This window comes from Marmota marmota, unplaced genomic scaffold, assembly GCF_001458135.2.
Source record: "Marmota marmota marmota unplaced genomic scaffold, marMar, whole genome shotgun sequence".
NCBI lineage: Eukaryota > Metazoa > Chordata > Mammalia > Rodentia > Sciuridae > Marmota > Marmota marmota.
Genome location: NW_025999869.1, coordinates 16,999,838 through 17,017,895, shown reverse-complemented (window position 1 = coordinate 17,017,895; position 18,058 = coordinate 16,999,838). Strand labels below are relative to the sequence as shown.

The 18,058-nt window shown below is 39.7% G+C and overlaps 1 protein-coding gene across 4 annotated transcripts in view; it reads left to right on the top strand.

Moving 5' to 3' along the window:
• Positions 1–18,058, top strand: part of Sgcd (sarcoglycan delta) — a 938,532-nt gene that overhangs the window by 545,658 nt on the left and 374,816 nt on the right. The window contains exon 1 of one of the 4 annotated variants that reach the window (XM_048782808.1): positions 10,922–11,337. The exons of 2 other annotated variants lie outside the window; for them this stretch is intronic. Coding sequence is in view for 1 of the 2 variants with exons in the window: in XM_048782802.1 (XP_048638759.1) it covers positions 13,448–13,453 (6 nt within the window). In the remaining variant the exon portion in view is untranslated. Of the gene's footprint in view, positions 1–10,921; positions 11,338–13,305; positions 13,454–18,058 lie in introns of those variants that run through there. One more of the 4 variants, XM_048782802.1, reaches the window with a different exon arrangement.

Sequence of the window (18,058 nt, the reverse complement as noted above, 5' to 3'; positions counted from 1 at the left end):
TAGTAACTAGAATCACCATGCTTCACATTAGCTCTCCAGGACTCAGTCATCTTATAACAGAATGCCACTGTCTTGGTTCAGCGTCTGTCCTTATAGGCCACCTTCAGCTTCCTGGTAACCACTATTCCACTCTCTGTTTCTCCGAGTGAGTTTTTGCTTAGAATTTACCTGTAACTACGATCATGCAGCATTCGTCTTCCTGTGTCTGGTTTATTACACTCAGCATAATATCATCCAGATTCATTCTTGTTGCCACCAATGGCAGCAAGATTTCTTTCATTTTTCAGGCTAAATAATATCTTACCATGTGTATTGGTTGGGCAACTTTCTTTTGCACTGATAAAATATCTAAGATAATCAAAAGGAGGAAAGGGTGATTTTGGCTCAAAGCTTTGAAGGTTTTAGTCCATGGTCCATTGGCCCTGGCACTTTGGGCTAGTGGTTAGGCAGGACACATTGGTGCAGTGTGTGGGGCAGGGGGCTGCTCACCTTGTGGTAGCCAGGAAGCAAGTGGAGAAGGAGAGATGGAAACAGGAAGGGAGACCGGGTGTGGTGGTGCTTGCCTGTAATCCCAGGGACTCAGGAGGCTGAGGCAGGAGGATCATGGGTTCAAAGCCAACCTCAGCAACAGTGAGGTTATAAGCAACTCAGTGAGTCCCTGTCTCTAAATAAAATACAAAATAAGGCTTGGGATATGGCTCAGTGATTGAGTGTCCCTGAGTTTAATGACCTTGGTACACCCCCCCCCCCAAAAAAAAAAAAAAAACAAGAAAAGAAGGAAGGGAGGGGCTGAGATTCTAGTATCCCCTTTAAGGGCACACAGCCCCTGTCACTTAACTGGCTCCCACTAGGCTCCTCCTCTTAAAGGTTCCACTGCCTCCCAGTAGCGTGATGGGTTAGGGACCAACCCTTGAACTCATGATCCTTTGTGGGACACTTTTTAAAATGTAATGGCATGTACATGTCAATCACACCTGGTTTATATTTCCTATGTCAATGGATACTTGTTTTCATACCTTTACTATTTTGAATAATGCTTGAAGAGCAAGGGAGTGCAAGCAATTTTGAACGCAGTGATTTTATTTTGTACATATGCAAATCATGTGATATCTCTGCTAATTTTCTGAGAAACTTCCATATTGTTTTCCATTATAACTGTGTCAATTTACACTCCACCGGTGAAGTGCAAGAGTTCCCTTTTCTTCACATTCTCATAATACTTATTCTCTTTTCTCTTCTTGACAATTGCTACCCAAAGAGGTACAGGGTTATATCTCTGTGGTTTTGTGCATTTCCCAAAGGATTAGTGATGTGAAACATTCTTTTGTAAACCTAAGTTTCATTTGTATGTTTTCTTTGGGAAAATTCCTGATATGCAGTTATTTTTGCCCATTTTAATTGTGCTTTTTTATCACATTGTGATAAATCTAAGTTCCTCAAATATTTTGAATGTTGACTCTTCATTGGATATATGGTTTACTAGCCAAAACAATTAGGCAAGAAAACAAACAAGCAAAAAGCTTCGAAATCAGAAAGGAAGAGGTAAAATTGTCTGTAGGTGATCTGATTTTATACATTAGAAAACCCTAAAGACCTGTTAACCCACTGTTAGAACTAACAAATATATTAAATTTTCAGGTACAATATCAATATGCAAAAATCAGTTCTGTTTTTACAAACTAGAAATGAACTGTCCTCCCCAAATTGAGAAAACAATCCCATTTACTATCATCAAAAAGAATAAAATCTCTGTAATAAATATCACCAAGGAGAAATAAGACTTGTACAATGAAAACTATAAAACACTGATGAAATAAATTGAAAAAAAAACAAATAGATGCAAAGATACTCCATGCTTATAGAATAAAAGAATTAATTATCAAAATGTACCTACTATCTAAAGTCATCTATTGAATTACTGCAATCCCCATTAAAATTCCAATGGCTTTTTCAATGGAAATAGAAATAATCCTAAGATATATATGGAACCACAAATACCCAGATAACTAAAGGAGTCTTGAGGAAGATGAGCAAGGCTGGATGCATGACATTTCCTTATTCAAATTACTTTGCAAATTTATACTAATCAAAGTGATATGGCACTGGCATTAAAAAGAGACACAAGGGGGGCTGCAATTGTGGTTCAGTGGTAGAGGGCTTGCTAGCACGTGGGAGACACTGGGTTCAATCCTCAGCACCCCATAAAAATAAATAAACAAAGATATTGTGTCCATCTACAACCAAAAAAAAAAAAAAGAAAGAAAGAAAAAAGAAAGAAAGAAAAAGAAAAAGAAAACAGACACATGGGTAATGGAATAAATTAGAGAGCCCAGAAATAAACCCACGCATATAGTTCAACTAAACTTTTGACAAAGTTACCAAAATTTCGCAGTAGCGAAAATTTGGCTAACTCAACCATTCTAAGATGAGAGAGGACATTTGTATAGTTCATATGAATTGAAAGACCAACACTGCCCAAATATGAAAGATTACATTGTTGAGGGGTGGATGAGTGAAGGGGTGGATGAGTGAAGGGGTGGATGAGTGAATCTGAAGGAAAAAAGGCAGGAAGTGAGGGCCAAACCTAGGTGACTATTTGTGGATATCGCAAGCTAATTGGTTTTGAAGACTGCTGCCTTGAAGCAGTGGTATTGAATATGGTCTTCTTCCTTAAGGAAACTAAGATGGCATACCTTTGATTAATGTCACTTTGTATGTAAGCTCTAAATCATAAGTAATATTGTAACAATTAAATCTATGGGCAATTAGCAAACATAAGGATAGTCTTTGGTTCAGATTCAGTGTAGACTCTTACTAGTGAAGCATATTTATGTTCTGAATATATTTAAATACCAACTTATAAGATTGCTCAAAAAGTAGATAATTTGTTAATATCCACTAATATTGGAATGTTTACTATATAAGAGCTAAATAAATTCTCAGTGCATGTTACCTATTTCAGTGTTTATAGAAGTCACTTTTACTGGGATTATTTCATGAAACTCTTGACATCTTATGAGATGGCTGCTGTCCTGTTTTATAGATGAGGATTCAAGGATAAGAGCATTTAAGTAACACAATCTTCTGCTGACTAAGAAGACAATAATCTTGGTCTGCTAAATTCCACACCAGGGCAAAGAAATTCTACCTCCTGCAAATCACAAACATGGTAGCATCACAAAATATCTTCCTTACACAATTTCCTACACCTGGATGCTAAGAATATTTTCAAGGTCATGATATAAAAGTAAAAAGTAACAGTTTTACAATCAAGTAGAGGTAAAGTGAAATGCAGTGAATTCAAAATTTTCTCTAGAACCCCAAATATATTTCTTCAATATGGAAATGTTCTAATTTTGATTTTGGCTCTGGGGAAAAAACAGATATTATTGATACTAATTATGTTGCTACAAAGTGAAGTTTGACTTCGACTTTTATATGGAGCCCCAATACTGCTTAACTCTTTGAATAATAGAATCTTTGTTTTTGTTACAGAAAAATATTGATGTATGAATGGTATATTCATGGGAAAGGCTGTAATGAAGTCTCAGCTTTGTAATTTCCTATAAATGCGTTAAATGACATGGTTAAAAAATTTACCCATTTCTCTAGCTATAAAAATTTGCTAATTTATTATTCTATATGATACATCTGGGAATCTATAGATGTCACAGTCATTGTCCATGGATAGCCCTCTTTCCATAGATTTCTCACAGAATGTCTTCCATGAGTTTAGCAAACACACCTATAAAGCTATCAGCTCAGGAAGTCAATCTCTCTCTCAATGGTAGACTCACACTAAACAACCTCATGAGATTGATGTCTAAATTCATAGCAAGTTTGAGTTAAATGTAGGTAGTCCCTCTGTATCCATGCTGAATTTTATATTTCAGTTCTTCTCCATTTATGCCTTTTCCTGCTTTGGGGCATGAGACGCAGTACACGTTACTGCAACCCTTAAGTACATTATGCACAACATGTACTTGTTGGAATCTGTTATATCAATATTTCATCCTAAAATAGGACAGTGATGCAGTCCAGCCAGACAGTCCCAGTCTGTTGCTTCTAACAATTTCTGCTAATTACAGGAGATGAGGCTTATGATATTAAAAGGCTGTTGAAGTTGATCAGAAGGGATGCCCTGGGGAAAGTGCCTTTCCCTTGAACCCTACAATATACTAAAGTAAATTCCCAGCAGAAATTCCCAAATTGAGAGAAGAAATGATACAGTGAATCAACCAGAACCACAATCATTTCCCCAGGGGGCAGTGAGGTATCTAGAACTATAATTTCCTGGCCACTTTCTTTGCTGTCTCTGTGTCTCTGGCCGTGTCATTTCCACTCTTAAGTTCTCAATTCCAAGTCATGAGAATGTTCGACTTAGTATACTGTCTCCTTGTGGATCAAAAATATTTTATGTTCCATCATTTGTGAACTTTAAAAACCATATACAATTCTGTTGACTGTAGGCCTACTGCAAAAAATGCTAGGAGAATATTTTTATTAGCAGCAGTGTTTATTTTTAGGAAAATAACAGATATTCATGAAGCCACTGTTGTGTTCACATACTGTGCCACCTGTGGAGTTATCTAACTATGCTTCCATCACATATCTAGCAAACTCTAATGATCAAATAATCTAAAATGTAGAATATTAAATTTTCTGTCTTTGGCAGCCTTTGAGAGAAAGAGAACACAACTACTGCAATTGGAATTTGGATTTGAAGTCCTGGCCTTTACTTTCAGGCAGAACTCTTTGTTCGTGGAACTTATAATTAGCTTGGAATTCCTACAAGCAACAGTTCTGTTTTGTACCACCGAGCACTGATGTGATTGTAAAAAATAAAGACCGTGATGCTGTGTATTTCTCAAGCACAGATCTTATTCCTTCTGGCCTCTCATGGAGTCTGGCCCATTTTATTGTTCAATGAATTTTATTTTCAAATAAAAATGTGATATCTCAAGACTTTACTTTCAGAAAACTGCAATACAAAGAGAGATTATGGACTAGAAAGAAATTTACAAAGAATTGATCACTGTTTTTCAGTGAAAGAGAAAGAATGCATGAAACCATCTATTCAAATACACCAGTATTTTCTTCATGCCATTTAATTAATTTTTTTTTCAAAAGGTACGTTTGTAGTGTTTCATTACTATTCACATTAATCACCAATATGCCGGTTCCCTGTGAAAATAATGACTTAGATTCAGACTCCTTCATTGTATATGATGCATTTATTTGAATTTCCAAAACTGAAGATGACTTCAGCTTAGACAGTGTGTCTGGCCAGTAGAGATTCTCAAAATGTGTGGGTCATTGATTTGTCACTGAGCCAAATGTCCCAGTCCAGAGTCCTTCCATAAAAATTTCCTTCATAGTCAACCAGGTAATTTTGTCCTTCACCATGGAAAACTAAAGTTGACTCTATTTTGCAGAGCCAAAGCTGGGTGTCATTTCCCACCAGGTATGACTTGTGACATGAAACCTCAAATGAAAGGGTGGCACCATGTTATCTCCCAATCATCTGCCATTAATCTAATCCAACTGTTTTGGGCTTGTACAGAATAACTTCTGTCCTTTGACTAAATATCGCCTCCTAATATTTCCAAGAGAGCCTTCCCTGGGCAAGATGCTGCTGTGTGTCTTGGGGTACTTTAGTTTCTTGTCACCTTTTGTCAGTTCCCTAATAATCACACTCAACCCTATGGAATAAATGGAGCTGACTCCTTCCTGTTTGCTTCTAGCTTGTCCTATGAGTCAAATATGGTGCACATGAGGACCCCGTCTCCCTGGAATTTGCTCAGTCGTGAGCATGTGGCTTCATCTGGGCTATCAAGAGTCTTCCCTGGAAAAAGACCTTCTATTTTCCCAGTGAGAGTGAGACCACCAGGGCATGTCTTACTACCCAAAGAGAGAGTAGAAGTCAGAGTGAAGCCAAGAGAAGGCTCTGGAAGAAGTAGAGGAGTCCTGATTATATTTTTCACTGCCTATCTTCAGATAGGCACCACTTATAATTGCTGTTACCTCATAGAGTACAACCCCCACCTTTTCATCCTTTGGTTAATTTGAGTTCTGTCTGCTATGACCAAAAAGTCCTCTCTTCAGGTTTATGCTGTAACTTCTAGCTGCTTCTCTCTTTAGGACCTCACAGTATCATTACACAGTAGCCTGCCCTCCTCCCCATGTCCATGGCCACCAGACTCCCATCCCTATAACCATAGACTACCTACTACGTGTCATAGGCCTTATGGTTTTCCAAGAACCTTGCTTAACCTTTTAACAGAGAAGTCTTTTGAATAAATGTAGGAATTACTTTATCTGTTTTTAACAACTTTTGTATCTTATAAGAGGACTCAGTTTCCTGCACCCAAGGCAATATTTTAACAGGTTAGAAAGTGTAAATGAAACCTACAAAGTCAAGATATAAGGCACTGAATCTTATGTCTATTGCTGCATTGGGATAAAAAAAAAAACATAATCACTTACTTAAAAATATCTGTTGTCAATTTTCTGTGAGCTAGTTACCAGTGAGGAAGAGATTGCAACCTCAGACAGCAGAATATTAAGAAAGATTGACATGAATCAAACAAAAATACAAACCATGTAATATGTTCGTAGTCAGTGCCAGTCCGTGGGTCTACAGAACATGGAGTTATTATTCGAGGGTTCAGGGCTCAGGGAGATGTGAATCCTATAGGAAGTGATGATGGCAAACAAGTTTGAAGGCTGAGTTGGGGTTAAGTAGATGAAAACAAGAGACTAGGGTACTTTCTAGGAACAAGTAAAAATCTTCTAGAAGGGAAAGATAGTTACTTTCCAAGCTCCTCAAGTGGAAAGATACATGACTTGAAGAACTGGATGAAGGGAAGGGTGGGTAGCCAACATGGGTGAGGGGGTAGGCTACGGACTGCTTCTCACCTCAGTCCTGCTGTGGGTCCTGCCTGTGCCTTTTAGACAAGTAATGGCCAGGTGTTTAAGGATTTCAGTTCACAGCACTGTAACATTAGGTCTATGTTTTATGAGATTCTGTAATAATTTTAAATTTAGTAATTTTAAATTTGGCTCATATTAAAATTATCCAAGGAGTTCAAAGAAAAACAGTATTGCATCCTACATTCCATTAGAATGAAAATCCCTGGTGTAGGACCCTGGTTTTCATTTTCAGAGCCCCTCCATCCATGAGATTCTAACATAGAGCCAGTCTTGAGAACCACAGCTGTCAATGATGCAGAAGGTGTACCTTCATGCACTGGGCCCAGATGATTTGAATGTTATCATGGATTGCATTAATAGAAATGTAGTTTCTGAATAAGAGAAGAGGGTGCTTTTCCCCTGCATCAGACCCAACACACCTGAAATATCTGTCAGCTTCTCAGCACTAAAGGAAGAAATCAACCAAACTGAACTATTCCCAGAGGAAAGCGAACCAAATAACCAGTACAGTCTCAACCATAACAGTGAGAAATGATCCAATAGTGCCAGAAATTTAAAGTATCATCAAAATAATTCTTTTAAAAGGATGATTTCAGAATCTCTGTTTTTTAAGAAAGTCAAAGCTGTAATTTATTCAGGGTAAATACATCAACTTACCAAATTCCAGTTCTCAGCATTGGAAAATAGAAGAAAATAATACAGATGAATATCTTTGGCCCCATGGAGCTTATATTCAAGAGAATAATGAAGCTTCCTGGTTCATGTGATTGTCAAGATCAGAATTTTTAGCTGACTATGTGATTAGCAGACATAGAACTTGTATGTATTATAGCATGGCATATTCCCATTATAATTTTAGAACATTAAAAGAAGTCTCTGAAAAATAAAGAGAACTTCTTTTAGGGGAGAACTTCAGCAGGGTTGGTGCATGTAGAGGGGATTTAAGAACATACTAGTAAGGAAGAAAAGTCGTGACAGGAGGGACCTTGAGGGGCAAGCTCTAGAATCCTTTGCAAAACTGAGATCCAAGTGCTGGAGCATTAAATACTGACAGCACTTGCATAGCTTGAGCACATACTGTATGCATGCTCCCTGGTGCATTATCTCACAATAGTTAACACTCAGAGATGAAGAGAAAATTCAAATCTTAACTTGTGCAAATATAAAATGAAATATGTCAAAATATATTTTTTTTTAAATCTGACTCATTCATTAATGAGAGAGTTGGTGTGATGGCAAGACTAGTTCCAAGGCTTTGAGGATCTCAGTATGCATAAAGAAATGTTAGGGTGAGATTGCTAGATTTGACACAAAAGTAGGATTGTCCTATAGGATTGCACACAATCACATTTGAGGTTATTATTTTTTTTTAGTGTATTGGAATTATTTGTATCTTTAGTAGACAAAATATCTCCCAGTTACCATGTAACTTCACTAAGCCTGGGAACTTTTTTTCAATAGCAAACAGCAAGTTCAACAAAGCACATTCCCTTAGGATACTAAATTGTCTGTTAAACAATTCCACATATGATGTTGAAAGAACATGACTGACTACCTTTTGGCCTTATTTGCAAGTATGAAATAATATTTTTAAAAATCAGATGAACCAAGGAATTGTTCTGGATTTTCTAGCTAACTCCAATGAAGCTGGATGCCATACAGAGCTGCCTGTCTCCAGTCATTCACACTGAAGTGGAACACTTAGCAAGACTTTGGGGAGACAATGGGACAGGGTCTTCTGGATCACACCACTGTTGTTCTTATGTATAAACCAAAGCTTGTTTTTTTCCAGTGATTTGCTTATTTGATTATGCAGACATTTGTAAACCACTTGAAATTAAGAACTTCTTGAACTACTTCTTTCGGGTTCCTGAAGGAAGCTGGGCACAGCAAATGATTGATGTGTTCTGAGTGGTTCCATAACCACTTTGGCTCCAAGACAAAGGCGGTGGAACCCCACTGGGAGAAATCCGATTCTTTAGAATTTGCGGCAGCTTTTTTCTCAGAAGGAATTCTTTCCCAACTTTTCCATTTTATCTTGCTGCTCCTGTTGTTCGTTTAGGATGTTGCCATTTCTGAACATAGTTAATGGTCTTCTATTTTTGGAATGTCACGCGAAGTCCAGCTTGCTGTCAGTGGCACTTTGCTCAGCCTCACGTAACTGACTGCAGATTCAATGGCACTATTTCCCTTTCCTCTGAGTTAATCTTGAGGAAAGACTTCAGAGTTATGTTTAGGGAATAAATGAAAAGTGGCTCAGTGGCTGGTTTAATGCTCCAATAAAGCTTTAGGACAATGTTCTGTGTCGAAGGTGAGAAGCCTCTGCTATATAAAGGTAAGGTGGCAGGAAACTTAACTTGTTTATTCCAGAACTCAGACTAGATGTGAAAGCACAATTTTGCACTGAAGTAATAGGAGGTCTAAGTTTTGCTCCACTAAAAAAAATAATAAAAAATAACTAAACTAAAATTTACTTTTAGTCTTTGTCATAAACACTTTATGTGGATTAGCTCATTGAATCCTCAACAGCGATATAATGTAGATTTGACTTTTGTTCCCATTTCACAGTGAAAAATCCTGGGTCTAGACGGCTTAAGCAAGCTGATTGGGGTTGGTAACTCAAAAGAGGCAAGCCCAGATTTGACCCAAGCCATCTGAGGGTTAGCCTGCACTACTGAAGCTGGATTATGCCACCCTCCCATATTATGCTGAAATAGAGAAAGCACACAGAACAGGAGACAACCACCTTTCCTAGCCTCAGCTCTGGCATTAACTGTCTTTGCAATTCTGGATGATTTATCTCATCTTTCTGGGCTTCTGTATCCCTGTGTAAAATGAAGGTTAGAAACAATTTGATTGGATGGTCTCTGGGGTTCCTTCCAACTCTAAAGTTCTCTGATTCTATAATTGCATCATGACCTTAGATACACACATGCACCCTACCCCCAACACACACATACACACACGGGCACACATTTGTGTGCACATACTCACATTACTTTCCAGGGCCAAACCTAATCTTGCTGAAAGTCCCCAGTGCAATTTGATGCTAAGCCCAGAACCCACAGAATCCTATTATTTACAACAGCCCCTTAGGAACTCACAACACTTTAAAAATCCAGCAAGCCAGTTCTTTAAAAAAAAAAAAAAACTGCTAAAGAGAGTGTTTTTTGGAAGTAAAATGTTAATACCAAAAAAGAAAGAGAGAAAACTCGAAATAATTGCTGCTCTCTCTTTAAATGGTCTCTTCTACCATGTTACCTTGACAACTTAGCTTTGGTTCTTTAGATATGGGGTTTTCAGTGTGGGAGAAGAGGGGTGTCCTCCTTCTGTGTTCCTGTGTCTTGAGATTTCCTCTTGTATTATGGAAAGAAAAAAAAATGTCAAAGGCAGACCACAACATCTAGAGAAGGTACACAGGACATCTTGCAGGAGTGTCAGCCAGAAATAATCACAGGTGCACAGAATTAGGATGCATTCTGATTCAAGGTACATTATTCTCTCGTTCCTGTTTCCCATCACCATAACACACCGTTGCAATCGCCTGTAAAATGTTACATTTTTGGATGAGCACAGTTATAGAACAACAAAAGTGCCTGAAAAAAAATAATTGCATTATTTTTAGTTGCTGCAGTGATAGATGAACGTATCAGGTTGAGGGGACCACTCTCAAGAACTGAGCCAATCTGGAAACGCTAAAAATATTGTTACCCCTCCAGCAATTGAAAATTTGAGCAAAGACTTAGGAAGCAGCAGGTAGAGAGATCAAATTAGAATTCATATCTCTCAGCTGTAATAGGTTCGTTATCAAGACTGGCAAGCACTCAGGGGGCTAACAGAGGTCAGCTGGGGACTCCACGTGGAAGGAGCAAGCTAAAAAGGGGCAGTGTGGAGCGGAAGAAAGGCAGGACTTATCTTCATCATCAAGCACCATGGAGCAGAGCCTGTGTGGAGAATGGCTAAAAAATCAGAATTGGTTCTAGAAGCAGTTTTCTTCTCTGTGAGTGTGAGCTCCAGCAGAGGCCATGAGCACTGTGGCAAGAGCCAGCCTGTGCCTGACACATGTGTTTCCCATTGATAGCTGGATACAGCCCAGTAGCCTGTGAGTCGGCCTGACAAAGCTGGATTGAAGTACAGACAGAGTATGGTTTCAAAGCAGTCAGAAAAAGAACGAGAATGCTGTTCAGGAAATTCTTCAGGCATGGGCAGGGACTTGGCCGCTGTTCTGCAGTTGGAAAATCTGACTGGGGCCGCTTGTGAAGACAGGCAGGGCCTGCTCACACTCAGCGGGCTGAGTGACCGCCTCCTTCCCAGCAGCTCAGGCTGGGACACACACACACACACACCCCCGGAACCCGGACAAGGGCGATTTCCATCGGCAGCTTTGTGAAACAGACAAGAGAGGTAGGGTCCTGCTCAGCTCCTGCGTTTCTAGCCTCCCTTCACTTGCTAAGCCCTCTGCCTGCTGTTTGCAGAAGCTCTTGAGTGTCGCTTGCGTGTGTGTTAATTAACAAGTCATAACTCGATCCCTTGAGGTTTTGGTGTGGAGTTCTAATCTTTGCTTTCCCCAGCCTCTTTCAAAGAGGCACTTTTGAAAGTTGTTGGGATTTAGCTGGTAACGCTGTTGTGTGAAGGAAAGCATGTGAATTCCTTGTATGTCACCCTGCTCCAACCATCTGTAACTTTTTCTTTCTGCCTGGAAGGACAGTTCATTGGCAGGAAAGATAATTTTAAATGAAATTGTCTGTGTTCTTTGCCTCACAGGAGTTTTAAGAGGGGCGTTTCTAGCAGAAAATGGCTCTCTTTTTTTTGGAGGGAATCGGTTTGAAGTTTGTATTTTGGATCACACTTTCAGAGTGTAGGAGCAGATATGTGTGCATGAGTTCCTGGCTTCTTTTATTTGTTTGGGATTTTGACTGTCATTATATCAGAGTTGACTGTCAGTGATATAATTGCCTACAAATAAGCTGGATTGTGATTTTGTTTCTGTAATCATTTCCAGTTTTTTCTCAGTGGAAGAAGTAACTTAAGAGTTTTACTCTCAAAAAATAATTCTATATTTTATAAAGGATTACAAAACCATAACAGAACAATAGTTGACTCAAAGTCATTGTTAAAATTCACACCATATGGCACCACCTTTTAATAATCAATTAATCTGATTTTACACCTAAGTGAATATAGTGCTTAAAAACAATCAAATGCTAAATAATTTTCAACAGAGCAGGGAATCTGTTTTCCCCTTCAATTTTGGATCTTCCTTACATATATGTAATATAGGGTTTTCCTCTGATAGGAAAAGTATTACTTTTTCCATGTTAAATATTTAGCCTCAACTTACGAGAAATACACAAAAAATTGACAACAGCCAACATATAAACAGTACAATTACGTTTAAAAGACTGATTCTGCTCAGCTAAAGCCGGATTGAACCTCATTACTGCTTTATGTTTATTGGCTGAGCAATCTGTGGCCACGGTGGTGTTTTCCAAAGGGGGCTTGGCCAAGAGTCTGCTCCAGCAAAGAGGTGAATGGATGAATTCTTGAACATTTCATGAATAGCTAAAGAGTTAGACCTTATAGCATGGATTTCTATGAAAACGAGTGTGAGTTCACATTAGTATTCTGAAATCTCTAAACAAGTAGCTCACAGTAGACATTCACCCCTCGGTGAATGAATGATAAAGGCTGGGGTTTCTCAGTCCTTACTCTGCGTGGAACTAGGGTGCGTAGGAAGAAGTTTCTCCTCTTGGTAGAAGATGAGGATGATTAGGCAGCAATTTTATTTTCTCTACAGTCTTGGAGGATGGAATTAGGATAGGACTGGCAGTAAGATTTCTTATTCAAAGAGAGTGTTTTCTTCGGTAACCTTGTCTTTGGGTGGGGTGCAGTGAGGTGGGGAGGGCCGGGTGTGGAAACTGCAGGGCTCCCTCCAAGGAAGGGAGGGCAGTTAGAAGTCTGTGACTGCTTTATTCTAATGCCAAGACAGATAAGGGTTGCCATGAACCACAGCCAAGCGCACTGCCAATGCGATGGAGACTCCAATGAGCTCAAATGTCATAGCCTCTAAATTTAGTGTGCATCAAGTGCTCATCAGAAAGAGGCGTGAACTAGCAACCCCAGGTTACAAGCTGATGAAGAACAGTGACAAAAACTTGGAAGAAACTCTATAATTTTTCCCTTTTAGAAATAAAGGAGGGGATCAGGGCCAGAGGTGTAGCTCAGTGGTAGAACGCTTGCCTAGCATGTGAAGGCCCTGGGTTCAATCCCAAGAACCCAGCACAGGGGAGGGGAGAATCAAGTTCCCTTGACATTTGAAAGGAAAAGAAGGAAAGAGGAGAAAGAGCAGAGGAAAGAAGAAATACAGGGCAGAGGTGGAGGCAGGCAGTAAGGAGAGGCTGCCTACGCCACAAACTGGGTATTGAGCGTGGACAGAGGAGACCCTCGTGAGGAGCAGAGGCTGCCTGTTAGAAAGAGTGCAGACTCCCAGACCCTGGTCTGTTGGGCTTGGAGCATGCAGGTAAACCGTGGCCTCAGTGCATAGGATTGTTTTACTCCCTTCAAAATAGGAAGCCTTGTGGTCAGCCTGCCCTGCTGTGCCTTCTGGAAGTAATCAGAAGGCACATTTTTATAAGAATAGCATCACCCAAGGGCTCAGATTTCCTCAGCAGGGCGGGAATGGGCACTTAAGGCCTTATTTTTAACCGGGATTTGTTCCTTGTGGTGACATACTTGCAGGGGGCGTTGAATGACAGGACCAGGTGAGGATGAGTGAGTGACTGTGGGGAGCCAAGCTAGTTCTAGGCCTGCTGTGGTCCCTTTATGAAGACAAACTTGTGGAATAGAATGCAGTGCTTTATTCTCATGAAGAAATCTCTTTAATTGTAATTTTTAATTGTATTTTTTTAAAAAAATCACCAAGGGCATGTGCCACATTTTTGGTTATATTTGGGGTCTCTAAAGAAATGACCAATAGGATAGATATGGATATGAGGAGATTTATTATGGGAATTGGCTCACATCAGTATGGAGGCCAGAAAGTCCCACCATATTGATCTGCAAGCTGGAAACCAAGGAAAACCAGGGTGTGCTTCAGTCTGAGTCCCAAGGCCTGGACACCATAAGAGCTGATGGCGTAATTCCCATTTGGAGACCTAAGGCCTGAGGAAGCAGGGGGGTTGGAGTGGGGACGGAAAGCACCGATTTAAGTCAGGCCCAAAGCCAGGAAATCGAAAGTCCGAGGGTAGGAGAAGATGCACTTTATGAGGCGCTGTTTCTGGCCAGATGTGTTTTTATAGAAGAATTTCTACAGGAATCCAGGAGGGAATGGCTTTGGGAAGATCCCTCTCTGGGTGTCTGCTGTAGCCCAGCCACTTTTGTCTTATATATTGGGAGTTTTGGAAGGTATTTCGTATGAAGAGAGAGTTTTAATATTTTATCAGTAAAGATTGCATTTGACTGCAAGCTATTCACACATGACTCCAAGAAGTGTAAACATAAAAGGACTTATTTTTTGTGCCTATGGATAGAGATCAGCCTTTCACAGTCCAGGACACTGGCAGCAGCTGAGCCTTGTCTTAGGGGATCAGAACATCCTCTGCTCTATCATCTTCAGTAGTAGAGCTCAACTCCTGTTCTTCTCTGCAGGTATTACCTTCAAGCCAGGGCAAAAGAGGCAGGACATGAAGGGGAAAGCTATTCCTTCTCTTAACCTTGACTCCTTTAATCACAAAGGATACGCCTTTCCTTTTAGACCAGTCTTCATGGCTCAGCCCACACAGGCAGTATGGGGTCCTGTAGACCCTGGTTTCAGGGTGTCATATTACCATGACTGGTTAAAGTCAATCCCATTTCACCCTCTAAGTCTGGAGTAGGAACCCACAAATTTGGGTCAAAGGCTTTTTTTCCCCCCAATAATGAGCATCATTGTTCTATTAGCAGTTGAGATCGGGGAAGATGTATGGCAGGTAGCGATGGGTAGTGTCAGCTACAAATACCTTTTTAAAAAAATATTTTTTTTAGTTATACATAGGCACAATATCTTTATTTTGCTTATTTATTTTTATGTGGTGCTGAGGATTGAACCCAGTGCCTCACATGTGCAAGGCGAGCACTCTACCACTGAGCCACAACCCCAGCCCATACAAATACTTAAAAATGTTTACAAAAGTTCATTTGCAAATCCATTTGAAAAACTCCTCTCATATTTCATTTCTTCCATCATAAAGAAGTAGACATGGAGACCAGAAGAGACATGTCATTTGCCTAAGGAGCATGGGCAGTCCAGGACAAGGCAGGTCCAGGGAAGAGTAGGCGTTTTGTGTGTTGGTTTAGTGACCTCAGCTGAGGGAGACTTTGGAGGCTGTGCTAGAGAAAGTGACATTGTAGTGGAGACTTAGTATTAGAAGTCCCCTCAGAAGCCACCTGGTTTCATAATTTCTCAAAATCCCATAACCTGATTAGAGATCAGAGTTGGAGAATTCCTGTATTTTTTAAAGCTTCCCCCACTGATTCTGTTGAAGCCAAGCAGATACTGGTCCACAGAGCCAGGTCTGATAAATGTGGCTGTGGGTGGATTCCTCATCTCCTTATGGGATCCCTGTGTGACAGATGCCAGGCAGATGTGACGGTGATGCCTTCAATGATGTCCTGTCTCTGCACGTTGGGGGAGCCAGGGGTGTCCCTTCCCCCCTCAGACCTTGTCAGATTCAGTCAAATATGCCTTTCTATACTTCGCAAGAACCACGCTTGTCATTGCCTCTTGGGTCACATCTGAGGATGGCAATGGTACTCTGTACAAAAGTGGGCTTGGGAGATAGAGTAAATGGAGAAGTGGTCAGAAATGTTGGGATAGATGCTAGCTCCATGGCTCTTTAGGTCTCAGTTTTGTAAGAGTATTGGGTGCCTTTTAGGTGTTTTCTCTTTCTTTTTTTTCTTTATAATTTTTTATTTGTTTTAATTAGTTATACATGACAGTGGGATGCATTTATGCACCTTGATATACGTAAGTGGGGTAGAATTTCTCATTTTTCTGATTGTACAAGTTGTAGGATCACATCGGCCATGCAGTCATTATATGCACACAAAGGTGATAATGTCTGATTCATCTATTATCCTTCCTATCCCCATACTCCCTGCCTCCTTTCACTCCCCTCTGCCTAATTTAAAGAAACTCTATTCTATAGTGCCACCCCTCCCAATTGTGAATTAGCATTCGCATATCAGAGGGAATATTTGGCCTTTGAGTTTTGAGATTGGCTTATTTTGTTTAGCAAAAGTATGGAGTTGGAGAATATCATACTTATAGATGTTTTAAAATGAAGCTTTTGATTTATTTTTATCTATTTTAATTTTTGTAATAATTTTAACAGTTTTAGGTTTATAATGAAACAATACAAAGGGATCTGGTATACCCCACACCTGATTACCTTGGTAGTGGACTATTAGTACAGTTCACTTCTTACAATTAATGAACTATTTGTGATCCACTTTATTAGCTGAAGTTCATACATTGTTTGAATTTCTTTATATTTCATCTAACATCCTTTCTAAGTTCCAGGATCCTATCCAGGATAACACATTGCAGTTTATTGTCTTAGGCTCCTCTTGGCTATGACAGTTTTACAGACTTTCCTTGTGTTTGATAACCTTGATGGTTTTGAAGAGTCCTTATTTATCAGATGTTTTCTGCATGACTAGACTGGGAATTTTATTTATTCATATTTTTTTCAAATTTTTCATTTTATATTTAATTAGTTATATGTGACAGTAGAATGCACTTATGCACTTTGATATATCATACATACATGGAATATAATCATTTTCCTGAGTGTACATGTTGTAGAATCACACTAGTCATGGGGTCCCATATGTATATAAAGTAATAATGTCCGTTTTGTTCTACTATCCCTCCTATTCCCACACCTCTTCCCCTGCCTTCCCTTCACTTCCCTCTACCTAATCTAAGGTAATTCCATTCTTCTCTAGTGCCCCCCCACATACACCCTTATTGTGAATTAGCATCCACATATTAGAGAGAACATTGGCTTATTTCGCTTAACATGATACATCTTGAATTCCAGCACCCACCTCTGCATCCTTCCTGGACTCTCCTGTTGCTTTCCTCTGAAACCCAACAGCTAACCTCACCCTGACAAAATTATGGTCCCCAGAACTCAATTCCAATTATCTTAGAATTTGTATCTTGCATGAGCGGGACGTAGGTATCCTGAAAAGGAAGAGGGTAACTGTAAGGGAGAAGTACAACCAAAAAGAAGGGTGGCCAGTGGGTGATCTTAGAATATTATCACTCTTTTGCTCTGAGTTCAGGCTCACAGGTGGACACTGTGGAGATCTGGGTGACCTCAGGCAAATTTCATCACCTCCATGGTCCTAATTTCCTATAAGATCCCCTTCATATTGTATTGTGAGATTGTGTGCATAATGCTCTTAGAAAGGTGCCCTATACTTAAAAAAGAACCTAAATATTTAGATATCCACATAGTTCATGTTAACTGAGATAGTACAAGGCAAACGGAATAGGGGCATCAGAGAGTATGAAGAGCCAAGGCAGGCAGCAAAAAAAAAAAAAAAAAAGAATGTTGCACATTGAATTGCTCAGGTTGCTTTATTTTTTTGAGTGCTGCAAAAAAAAAAATTTCTCTACCAATTCTGATGTCCCCTTTTTCTTTTCACCTATGCTGCCACCAGAAAGGTGACTGTCTTCATCATTGTTTCAAATTCCTGTTGCAGAGTGTGAACTGCCTCATATAAAGGAAATCATGTAAGCTGTGGCCCCTGACCTGCCTCTCAGACAGGTCTGCAGGACTGGGGAGGAACGGGTCACCATGGTTCGCCAAGTGTATAAATCCTGTAAGATTGGTTTGGTCGAGGATCTTTGCTGGTGGTTATACTAATGGAGCTCAGGGTGTGTAGGTGGATGTGAATGTAGTTGCTTTATTCTTCTTTTTTAACCGATCAAGTAGTGGCACCTATTAAAGTGAGCAGAATTCCCTGATAATAAATAAATAAATAAGATAAAAAACCTGTGTTGCCAGGGATTAGAAACTCCCTTCTTATTCAGACTGCTTTCCCTTGCCAGAGTGATAGAATCAGACTCTCTTGT